This window comes from Chelon labrosus, assembly GCF_963514085.1.
Source record: "Chelon labrosus genome assembly, chromosome: 7".
Lineage (NCBI taxonomy): Eukaryota > Metazoa > Chordata > Actinopteri > Mugiliformes > Mugilidae > Chelon > Chelon labrosus.
The window spans coordinates 3,663,536-3,676,579 of NC_140343.1; the positions used below are offsets into that span (position 1 = coordinate 3,663,536).

Here is a 13,044-nt window from a genome sequence, read left to right on the forward strand (position 1 = left end):
AAAGCAAGACCTAATTTCCCAGAAGTCAGGAAGGAATAATCAGTAATAGTTGCCAAATAGTTTCGGTCAGCAGCCATTTTTATTTCCCAACGAACTGTTTTCAAGTCTGACCTGTTCTTATTGGACGATACGTTTCTATATCAAGCAGAGTAATAGCTATTCATATGATAAATAATTTGAATTGTTGGTCTGTAAAATGTCAGGAAAATACCAAATACTCATGTGACAACAGCCGTTTCTGAAAATATGTTGAGTTTTTAACAATATATAAATGAGAAAGGCGGCAGAGAGACGCTGGCACCAGAAAAAGTTTGGGTTCTTTGCTTCATAAATATTGATATAGAAAATAAAATGTTATATGATCAAAATTGTTTATTTCTTTTGCTTCTTTGGACAGAAATTTAACTGGATAACAGTTTCTAAAGCTGCATGCACAAGATATTTAATTTACAATAATATAAAAAGCTGAAAAAGGACCAAATCATTCCATTTGAGAAGCTGTAACCACAGAATATTAAGCATTTTACTGCATGTTCTGCAGTCTGATGATTAATTTGACTAATTGTTTCACAATTAAAACCTTTGTCAATTAAAAATTTTGCTAATTATTATGAATGCTTCCCTCTTTTATTCTTATTTTTGATGCTGAGTATATTTTACTCTCCCTCAACGTGACCGAGGCCCACTCCTCTTTCATACCTGACGGCTGAAACTCAAACTATCAGGGGAGCCGTCCACAGCAGCTCACTACTGCCACCTAGACCACCACAGGTGAAACTACATCCCCTTCAGTTTATTTTGGCTTCTGTATGCCACATGAACAAGACATCTGATGTGGAATATTTGGGGTTTGATTTAAGGCACAGACTTAGATGCAATCATATTTAGCTTTGTGATACTATTTATTGACTCAGTGTATTTGCTTAACAAACCTCAAAAATCCCCCTCCTCCCTCTCGCCCCTCTATCTTTTCCCGAACTGCATGTTTCCATGTGTTACAACCTTGCAGGAAAACAGAAAGAAAAAAAAGAACTGAGTCATGAGAGGAGCAACAAAATATGACCCACAACCACAAAATATTCCCCGATTTTGGACGAGGAAAGTGCAGACTTGTTTCTCTTGGCACAGGAGACTCTATTCTTAAGCTAAAGTTCACTTTCAAATCCATCTACTCCAGGCGCGCTGCCTTGTGTGAAGGCCTAACCTTTTCAAAACAGGGGATCGGCCTGCTCAGGGAGCCATTCTGACCGCTGACTGCCAGGCCACCAACGCAACACGGTCCTGCTTCTGCTCATTCAACAGAACATGTGGGCACGGAGATTACACCGCGCCTCCGTTTGGCCAAAAACCACCAGGATTTTGATCTCGAGGGGCAACTTTCAAACAATGGAAAACATGGCACCTTTAGCACAAACCGCGCACATGCAGCTAATGAGTCCTACGAGGCAGAAACACACACTCCAGCGGGGGAATGCGTTAATTTGGTTCCAGGCGAGTCTTGATCCCAGAGCGATGCGCACACACACACACACACACACACACACACACCGCTGCGAGCGTGCCGCTGAGGACTGATTGGACGGCCGTAATGTAAACACCAATCAGAGAGTGAGTAAACCGGGCCAATGGACTGTTACAAAGACAAGACCGCTCATCATTCACCCGGGGGTTTATGGCATGATGGTCGCTGTACTGTGAAAACCAGCCTCGTACAAAACATTTCGAGGACTCGCCAACAATCTTGTTTTAGCCTGTGAAGGTTTCCAGCCATCCAGGTCCTGGTGTATCCAGAAAAACAAGTTGAAACAAGGGCAACTGGACTTGTAGGGCTTCATCCAAGTAGCTTCTTCAGACAGTCTTCTAAAACACTGCTGGGGAGTGGGGTATGAAGTAGAATGAAGAAGCTACTTGGATGAGATGTCTTAAAGAAACTCTACAAGTCCAGGTACCCTTGTCACAGCTCAGAAATTTGGAAGTAGTAGTGTTTAACAAATAATATAATGTGAAAACCACATAGATAATCAAAAGTTTTTCTCTTAGAAACAGTAAGCTATGAAAGCCATGTCTCAGAAAAACAAACTAAGGACAAATCTTGATCTATGAATTTAAGAGAATTTGGTTTTGAGATGAAGTAAATGGGAAAATTTGCAACTAATAAATTGGGATTTACACAGTATCCTTGCTGTTCTCTAAAACTCTTTTCAGCCTTTCAGTTTTTTGGAGATTAGTGAATGGACGGTAGTCATGTGGCGGCCATTCTCCTGAGATGTCACGCTCAGAGGTTGATGCTCAATCAAAGGATCATTTTGTTTTCTTACGTTCCATGTGGCAGCAAGTCGTAAAAACGCGGGGACACCGACAAATTTATATTAGTTCACTTCTTTCCATTGACGTCCTGGAACAGCCTAGCCAGACTCAGTCTTACAGGGCGTGTTTCAACCATCCTACAACCAAACGTGGCCATTTTGGTGTCAACAAATTCATCTCCACGGTGCTCAGATGACATGGATGACTACATTGATGTGTCTCTTCTGTCCATCACCGCATAAAGGTTAACGGTTTGATTGGCCCAGCAGAGCACAATCAGTTCTGAACGGAGTGACTCCAGACCAACTTTCCACCACAAAAAAAAGGAAACCCAAAACATTTAAGGCAGGGGAGTTGGTCTGGCTTCCAGGCCACTGATCTCCAGCTCCAAATACAGCAGATAGTGAAAATCTGAAGGCAATATTTCAACGTAGCTAGGGTCAAACAACTTTACTGTTTTATTGTGTTACAAGGTTGAAAACTGGAAATGCCTAAATTAGTTCTGAAATATCAACACACGTCTTGGAGAAGAACTGATTGTTTTGGATCAATAAAGATGGAACACGTGGAGGAAAGGTTATCTGAGGAGGTTCAGAGATTTAAACATTTGCACGACTTGTCTTCGGCGAAATCTTAGTGAAGCTTGGAAGTAGAAACAAAAATGAACCCGAGGATCCTGGAAAATCTATCCACCTATCCATGTTTTAGGTTGAAGGGATGGTAAAAAGTCGCTTGACCATTTTGTCCTTCTTACACAGAACTTTCTTGACAGTGATCAAGGATTCCTTACACTGAGGACGATGTCAGGCAGGGTTACATTTTTATGACTTCAGGAGAACAGCCTCTCGTTTTGTTGGCATAAAAAAAGCAAAAGATGTTTCTTGAAAATATGAGCTTCTTGTGAATTTTAAGCCTCGTGACAATCTAATAGTCTTATAAGGAGAGATGTATTATCCTCAGATGAATAATTTCCACCCATAAAGGAGGATGATCGCCTCAGTTTATCTAAAAAAGCATAAAAACACCAAATTTGGAGACGGACGGTTTTCACTGGATAGTGAGGTTACGCTTCCTTGGAACAGAATTGGCAAGTGTTCAAATGAACAAATGCATCCCGAACAGCTAGAGGGCTAATAAGGCAGGAAATTGCAGATCCAAACATGGCAGTATCCTCTACCCACACAAGCTACTGGCGGACACGCAGAGTCAAAACAACTGATTCACATTACCAATGAGCTACGAAGATTGCATAACAAGCCCACAAACTGTAGTAAGTGGCGGCATTACCGTTTGTGTACGAGAGTGAACTGCACAATAGCCACTCTAGGCCTATAAATGCATCAGCACGGCGAACAAACAGAGCAGAGCTTTGTGGGGAAACAGGCGTGTTAAATCCTGTGTGTCTCTGGCGTGGGAGCTTCTGCAAACCCGGATGAGGGAGAGACCAAAGGGTAGCAGAGGGAGAGCGAGCTGTAAGAAGATAATGGGATGATGATAAGTCTTTCTGAGGAGGAATTCAGATATGGATAATGGAGGATATAGATGAAGGAAGTCTGTCTCCTGGGTGCAATCTGTGCTTTTGTCTCCAAAAGCCATCATGAAACAATAAAGTGGAAACCTACTGCTGGTTCTCTGTCTCTCTATATATGTATATGTGTATATATATATATATATATATATAACCTTTCACATCTCCAAACTCTTTCCATCTTCTCTTCATCCCCCACTCGGCCCGTCATGTCATTTTCCCCGCCGTCATGAGCGAGGTGTGTTAATAATTCAGCCCGACTCGCCTTGTGTGTCGGCTGTGACAGCTGCAGGTGGGAAAGCTCACACAGAGAGCGGCGTTGAGGGGTTTTGTTCATGCCCTTTCCTGTGCAGCGCTTCAGTGGGAGAACACAATGGGATCGTGTTGAACCTTCAGATGCAGAACAGATTACTGTGAGCACTTCCCCATTCGGGCTCGTCGTTCATGCATATTTTAGTGAGTGCATTTGTTCTTATTATTGTCAGAAAGATGCATTATTCATCTTTTTTTTTTTTTTAAATGGAGATTGATTTCTTTTTTTTTTTTATCTCGTCAACGGTCCTGTTAAATAATAAGGCCAAAGATGTTAAATGCGTCCAGATGTTTCTGCGGTTTCTTATTTCCTCTTTTTTTTTTTTGTAAAGAAAACTTCAAATTTGGTGCCTACTAGCTGCGCTACATTAGTCTTAACTAACTTTCTCAGCAAAGGAAGCAACAAACAGAACAACTGATCAAAATTTAACTTCGTCCAACACTCACATACCAGTTACATCCCAAGATAAAGGAACGGCCTCAAAATAATTTGATCTTTCACCGGTCTAATCTCTTTTGGTCGCAAACTACAAACATTAGCTGCACTTCATTCAACTGATTCATTCACCTCAACTGTACTTTGTTTGTTTAGCGCTGACTAGCAAATGTGCTAAAGACCCAACATGTTAAAAACTGTCGTAGCGTTTAGCTCAAAGAGAAAAAAGGCAAAAGCGCCAAAAGTGCAGCTGCTAGTGTGGATACACACAGATCAGCCACAACATTAAAACCACCGACAGGAGAAGTAAATAACATTGACCATCTTGTGACAGTTCAATGTTCTGCTGGGAAACTTCTGGACCTGGCATTCATTGGTGTGGATGTTACCTAGACATGTAGCACCCACCTAGACCAGACCAGGCACCCCCACCCCATAGCAATGACACTCCTTGATGGCAGCAGCCATCCCCAGCAGGATGCAGCCTGACACACACACACACAAAAACACTTTAGGAACAACTAACAAAAACCATGAAGAACAGCACAAGGTGTTGACCTGGCCTCCAAACTCACAAGATCCCAAACTGATCAAGTATCTGTGGGATGATCCACAGAGGCCCCTCCCCTCAAAGGACCCCCACTAACAACATTCTGTCTCCAGACACCACAGGACACCCTCAGAAGGCCCATGTGATGAGTCACCACAAGGGAGAGCTACACAATATTAGGAAGGTGGTCATAATGTTATGCCTGATCGGTGTAAAGGCTAAGATTTCCGGTAGCTTAGGGAGTACCCCAACCGTCATTGAAAACCTAGCACTACAGCCAGTGGTGGGTTTTTCTCCTGTAAGAGGCACCTCTGCCTCTTACATAGCATCAGGCATCCCTTTGTTTCTTTATATCGCCAGCTTCCATCGAAAAGGATTTGTTGAATTCTTCTTCAAACAGTGAAGTACTTCCTTGGTTGTACAAGGATTAAAGTACAATGGGATGATGTACCCATAGGTTATGTTAAAGTTAGTGCAGAGGACTGTAACAAACAATCCACCAGAGGTTCATGTGGAAAATCCTACTCTTCAGAAGCTCTTTTCAGCCTCATCCTGTGGCTCACGATAAGATATTTAGAATATTATTTTAGGGGAAGACGCCTGAGCACAGAGATCAAACTGATCAGCCATAAAAAAAGGAAGGATGCAATAAAGTCCCTTCTGTTTTGTTTGCATAATGATCCTTTGATATTGCAGCTGGCTGCCTCACTGGCCCTCCAGTGTCGGTCCACTATTCCCTGTCCACCTCCGCCCCTGCAGCATTAGACAGAAAATAACCCTTTACTTTGTTCTCACTGATGACTCTCTTCGGCGGAAACTGGGACACCCACACACACATCATCTAAAACCGGTCCTACCACTGGAGCTGCCTGGGCGAGCCTGATGGGATGATTTCAGAAAAGGGTTCGCTGTAAGACGGTTGGTGGGAAGGCCGAGAGAGAGAGATGCTGAGTAGTTGGTGTGAGTGATCTTTTCCTCTGTAGCGGTACAGACTGGAAATTGCTTCACACCGCCGCTGCCAGTAATCCAGCAGGCTCAGCTGTTCGGAGCGGGCAGCATGTGGCGAGGAGCTAACAGGGCCGGGGTTTTATTGGTGTCAAAACAAATAAACATGGGAGAACTTTTGCACAGGTACGGGGATTTTCTGTCAGGCCGAGCGCGTGTGTGGCCGGAGGGTGATCTTCAATGTGGGAGGCGTGAGCCGAGTCACGGCCTCCGACCACAAAAGGATGTTGAGAGAGGAGTCATCGTTTTAACTCCTCCATCAACCCTTCTTCTGTCTTACGTCATTCGTTCTCAGTGACACTTTTTTCCCCAGAACCAGAGGTTTTCACCACAAATAAAGAAGTTAATGAAGCTTATTAGCATGTTTTAGCTCACTGTTTTGGGTTTCTTGACCATTTAAAGACCTGGTCCCTCTGAGAGTTTTTAGCATCGAGCTCTGACAAGCAGCACTGCACCTACATCAAACAGAAAACCAGACTGCAGATATTTATTCCAGGATTTGACGTAGTCCAAATACCAGCTAAAAAGAGTGGGAACACTTTCGAAATGAGGAGGCTTCAGTAACAGGTTTGCTTTGGTTTCTTCTGTCCCCACTTGGCCAAAAAAATTCAAGTGAGGAATGCAGCTGTATGATGTCTTTCAACGTAGTTTCATAGGGATGTTTTAAAAAATTTGAGTAATTTTGAAACCAAAACCAAAACAGCAAAGCCATTACAAGACCCCAGAGACGTGCATGATGTTGACCCAGCTATTCCGAGCTGAGCTGTGAATGGATTTCATTAACTTTCACTGAAACGTCTCATGTTTACAGTACCATGAGACATTGCTTATTGCTTATTATCTACGATCTGACTAAGCTCCTGGCTCAAAAATCACGATGAGGACGAGGAGGGGGATCAGCGCTGCCTGGAGACTGTGTGTCAGATCCCAGCGTGGAAGGGCAGAATGAATGAATGAATCAGGGAATGAATGGGGGGGGAAGAGGGGGAGGGCGGCGCTGAGGGATCTCCTGGGATCACCGTGGAGCTCCGAGACAAAAGCGACATTGTGGCACAGACTGACCCATCCAAGAAAACATTACTTCCTGTCCCACCAGCTCCAGCATCCTCCGCATATGAACTGCTCACTTCCCAGAACTGAAAGTCCCTAATTTTCTTTTTTTTTTAAATAAATCAACTGCTGTTAACCATTTCCAGCAGAAGTCAGTCCTGACCACATCCAGACACTGTCACTATTATTTGCTGAGGAAATTAGCCGAGCTTAAAACTGACAAATAAGGACCGTATGAGAAGTCCTTACTTATTTTCTGGCTGTTTGAACGCAGAGGTATTGAATAATCTACGCTAGGCACAGGAACAGAAAAAAAGGTGTTCCATATAGGTAAGTCCACTGAAAGCTCCATACATCAAGTTTTTATATTAAAACTGAATCAAATGACTATTAATGGCAAGAATGTGGTTGCTTTTTGAAAATTACACTAGCTGCTAGTTTCGTCCAAATATAAAAGCAATTTGTCCGTCTCTTGGAGTCAATAGCCAATGTTCTAGGGTGTGGTTGCCAAGGTAACCCTCTTGCATATATCCCATGACAATTTTTTCCAGAAAGAACAAGCGTTACGTAAAAATGTACGCCAATGTACGGACAGAGCTGGCTCTTCTTGCTGCTGTCCACGCATTCTATTTGAAGGAAAAAGTTGGATTATACACTGCACTGAGCGGTTGTCAGTAGCAACTGTCAATCATCATGATGTCACATCCTGTGAAGCCAAAGCAAGTAGAGCTCCCCCTGGTGTCTGACTGCAGTATAGGTCATAAGCTCCATCCCCTCCATGTTAGTGGATGGGACTTGGGCCAAACTAAAATACTAAAGTACACGTAAAATAAGAATTTTTCAAGGATGGTTTCAGTCATTTTAGGTAGTTAATATAATGTTGGTGCATGTTCAAGTGTCAAGTTTTTGGATGAGTTTCGTTTCAGCTAGTTATTTGACGCTATAGAAACAGGATGTGACATAATGGCGACCACCAGTTGCCTTGCCAACCGCTCCGTAAAGTGGTCCCGTGCCGTGAGACTATGAGAGTTGTAAAAGCAATTTTTAAAAATAGGTACAGTGTATAATCCAACATTTACTTGTAACTGGTGGAGGAAGAGCAGATCGTAGTATTAATTAAACGAAACGCGAGTAAGTCTGGAGGAAGTGTGGGCAGGTCATTGATCATTGGTCACTCTCGGACCATACTGCACAGACTTTGGCTCCAAAGTCGCAAGATGCCGCCGCTCGTATCCCCGGGAAAACTTGGCCAACGCAAGGAAGTGGGGACAGGTCGTCCATATTTATATACAGTCTATGCAATCAACCAACTCTCACTGGTTGTCACCTCGATCGTGTCGCCTCCTCTTGCTACCCACCCATGTTCGTGTTGCCAAAGGTTTTTTTAAAGTGTCATTGCTACAACTCTAAAAACCAAATCCCCTGCTTTTATTGACACATTTCTGCTAGTCTACCTCTGTGTACGCCCTTTAAAAAGCCAAACTATGATAACATAACAAGCGTGGGGGTTGGTGGAGACCCAATCAGCGCTGAAAGCAAAATAAAAAGTTGCCTTAAATTAACTGGTCCCATGTAAACCCAATTACAGCAGGACAATAACAGAAAATCTGCTGAAAAGCTGCTGTAAAATTATTAGCATTAGCTTTACTTTTAAAAGCTGTATCATGATAGAGTACCCCAGAATACATTCTTACTGTGAAGGATTACAAACCAGTCAAACCAGATGATCACATTCAGCCTCTACCGGCATCTTATTTTCACTGGAAATACTTCCATTGAGATGGGAAAAGGGGAAAACAACTTTCCTTCTCTGGTCTCTATGCATGGTTTTAAGTTCAACTTGATTACAGTATGTTGCTGGAATGCATATTCACGGTTATCGAGACCCTTATCAGCTGTTATCCTTTGTCGTGTTCTTCAAATGAAACCACGAGCAACGGTTCCAGGGAATGGGAAGAAAGCTGGCCGCGTTTATCGGAAAAGTTTATTTCAGAAATTCAGTCTTAATATGACCGAAGAGCAGGATGTGCGTTTGTGGGATGACGCTACCTTGACGTGGCTCTGAGCGCCCAGGTTGTAGATCTCCGTCGGCTTCACCTCGTTGATGATCTTCACCAGACACGTGCTGTCCGTCAGGTCGCCGTAGTGCAGCTTCATATCTGTCAAACAGCGGGGCGAACATCTTAAAATAAAATGTTTTTGACACAGCTACAGCTTGACGTGTTGAGTCCATTAGTTAGAATACGATAAATGAAGAAATGTGAAGCCTCGTTGAAAGAGGCCGATCAGGCATAACATTATGACCACTGACAGGAGAAGTAAATAACACTGACCATCTTGTGACAATGCTCAATGATCAGGTGTAACTTTATGACCACCTTCCGAGTATTGTGTAGGTCTACCTTGTGGTGACTCATCAGAGAATGGACAAGGGCCTTCTGAGGGTGTCCTGTGGTGTCTGGCAACAGAATGTTGTTACTAGGGGGGGGCTTTGAGGGGAGGGGCCTCTGTGGATCATCCCACAGATACTTGATCAGTTTGGGATCTAGTGAATTTGGAGGCCAGGTCAACACCTTGTGCTGTTTGTGTGTGTGTGTGTGTGTGTGTCTGTGGCTGCATCCTACAGGAGTGTCATTGCTATGGGGTGGGGGTGCCTGGTCTGGTCTAGGTGGGTGCTACATGTCCAAGTAACATCCACACCAATGAATGCCAGGTCCAGAAGTTTAACAAGATGGTTAATGTTATTCACTTCTCCTGTAGGTGGTTTTAATGTTGTGGCTGACTGGTGTATCTGACAGTTGTCTGAAGAGCTGAGTTAAGTTGGACTTGGACTTCTCTTTGTATGCTTTACTGGAACGTAGACAGAAATAGTCAACCTTTGAGATTTCTGCTTTTTGTAAAAGTGATATCACCAACAGCTTGTGTTCCCTGCTGTGATTAAAGTGCGGGGGGTAAACCAGATACTTACTGCCTTCAGTGTGAGTCTGTGGGTTCTGGTAAAGATGCTCAATGCGACCCGTGTTGAAAGAACTGGAACGTCGCAAAATACCGTGAACCTGAGAGATTAAAAACAAAAAAAAAAAGAGACAAATTTCCACATTTATAATCTAATATTAAACACCGTAACCACACATGGGAAAAATGAGTGTGATTCTCCAGAACGATATCAGAACGGGAGCAGACAGAGATAAAGACAAATCCAATGAGTCAAGCCAACAAATATGGATCATTCGAGGGTATACTGCAGAGCCAAGACATCAAACCACTTCTGTTAACCCTGAGATACCCCGTTAGATCTTGTTGGGTTCTGCCTTTGTAAACTGGGCCAGTAGTAATGGTCATAAGTTAAAACTGTTTCATGTTTTTAAGGGTTAAAGAGGAACCCTTTACTTTTGAATCGAGTGTAAATGATTTCAGCATTTATTTATTTTCCAACAGATATGGAGTACACTGATTATTTTTTTTCTTTAAGTTTGGTCAAACATGAAACCCAGGCCTGTTTTTCTTTTCTCAAACTCGTTTCTTATCTTTGACGCATCGTTGGAACCGTACAATATTTTGCATTGAAAGCTGATATAACAGCATTATGTCTCATTGCTGCAGCAGCTCGACTTTTTCTTTGTTGCTGCCTGTGATCTGTGATCTGTACTCTGTGTTCTGGGGGGGAATGTACAAGGAAGGTCTGCTCGGGGAAGATAACAGGACCTGATCCAAGGGGAGTCCATTAGTGGGAGGACGCTGTGCCCTGACCTCACTTCCTTTATTCACTGTGCGCTTCCTGCCAGCCTGTGTGCTCCTCTTTAATGCAACCCCCCTCCGCCTCTCCACCACACACACCCACCCACTCTCCCCTGCTGCCACCACATCAGCACAGCATCCCCAACCCCGGACCCCGTCCACTTCCTCTCTGCCGTCTCTGAGGCAGGCAGCAGATGGCGAAGCTGGCTGAGATGAAGGTGAGCGTTTCTGCTTCACATCTGAGGGGAAATGTCGCTACTGTCAGGAAAACACAATGAGAAGCGGCTGAAAGGCTGGTGTTTATGTTAGCCTGACCTGTGCATAGGCACTCGGGCTATGAATCCTAATGGAGGATCAATCAGTTGGACACAGCAGGTTGTTCCTCCAAAAAAAAAATAAAAAAGAGAGAGAAACAAAACCTGCAAAAAACTAAGGTACCATCCATTGGTGTTCTAAGATGATGCCACAGACACTTAAAGAGACATAAAGAGACAAGAAAAAAGTTTCTACAAAACGTTCTTGTCCTTCAGTGAGGCCCTTGGAGATAGCAAATTAGAGTTCTTCTTGAGTACAGCTGCCGTCAACTTACATATCCACGGACTTCCACCTGAATGAATGTGATACAATTAAATATATACGCCTCTTCTAGACATGACTGGACAAAAATGGAACAAATTCTGCATCATCAATTATCATTATGATGCTATATTCTATAGAATTCACAGTCCTTCTTTCTCTACCCTCTAAAGTTTTGAGAATGTTGAGAAAGTTTAGTTTTTCACAAAGTTTGCTGCCCCAGTGTTTTCAGATCTTTTTGGGAGATGTTACTGTAGTATACTGAAGTAAAACTACGAGCATTTCAAAACTGTCAAAGGCTTTTATTGACAATTACACTGAGTTAATGCAGTGAGTGCTGACCCTTCCTTTTCGAGACTTCGGCAACTCGCCCTGGCATGCTGTCAATCAACTTCTGGGCCACAGCCTGACTGATGGCAGTCTATTCTTGCATAATCAGTGTTTGGAGTTTGTCGGGATTTGTGGGTTGTTGTTGAGGATCGGCCGCAAGTTCTCAATGGGATTAACAGGCGGTTTCTGGGTCAATTTGACGCCATAGCAACAGCGGCAGCCGAACGCCGTAACTGACGTGCACCTCCTCAGAAATATGACTATGCGCCGCAGACCGCAAGAGCTGTGTTTGGTCCGCTTGGTGGTAGCGTGTTTCTGCTTCGGTATTTCTTCCTGCTTCTCCATCGCAGCAATTATTGAATTGATTGTTTTGGATCAATAAATCAGAAATTTCTGCAAAAGTTTCAGTCACCGTTTTTGAAAGTAAAGCAGGAAGTAGAAACCAAAATTAACCCAACTGGCAAAAAAGACAAGTTTCCTGACCATGGAGCCAGAATTTCAACGTTTCGTTCCCCAAGCCACATAGTTATCACTTTTGCCTCGTGACAAGATGCTCTATCGTGCTGGAAAAGGCATTGTTCGTCCACAAACTGTGCTCTTAAGACTAACACACACGAATGATCTCAGGATGCTTTACTGTTGGCATGACACAGGACTGATGGCAGCGCTCACCCTTTCTTCTCCGGACAATCTTTTTTAACTGGATGCCCCAAACAATCGGAAAGGGGATTCATCAGATAAAAAAAAAAAAAAATGCTTTACAAATCCGTCTGTCCCTGATGTTTTTCCTGGAGAGAAGTGTTCTTCTTTGCTGCCCTGCTCGACACTGGGCCGTCCTCTAAAGGTCTTTGCCTCACCATGCATCCAGATGCACTCACACCTGCCTGCTGCCATTCCTGAGCAGGCTCTGCACAGGTGGTGGCCCCCGATTCTGCAGCTGAACCAACAAATGCTGGACTTTCTTGGGCGGCCTGAAGCCACCTTCACAACAATTGAACCTCTCTCTTGCCTGTGAAGCCCTTTTTGTGCAAAGCAATGATGACTGCACACGTTTCTGTTGTGAAAATTAATATTTGTGTCATTCTCCTTTGGCCATGATTATAGATTCTTAATTAAAACCGATCTGTCTAGCTTAACACAGCATTCACACATATACACCACTCACCTCTTCGTAACCACATCTAAATTCTACTTTTGGACTCCTAACATCTC

General features: G+C 43.4%; 1 protein-coding gene across 1 annotated transcript in view; it reads right to left on the reverse strand.

Moving 5' to 3' along the window:
• gmds (GDP-mannose 4,6-dehydratase) overlaps nt 1-13,044 on the reverse strand; it is a 182,553-nt gene that overhangs the window by 156,025 nt on the left and 13,484 nt on the right. The window contains exons 3-4 of the mRNA XM_084547979.1: nt 10,157-10,244; nt 9,238-9,347 (exon numbers count right to left, since the gene is read on the reverse strand). Coding sequence (XP_084404105.1) covers nt 9,238-9,347; nt 10,157-10,244 — 198 coding nt within the window. The remainder of the gene's footprint in view (nt 1-9,237; nt 9,348-10,156; nt 10,245-13,044) is intronic.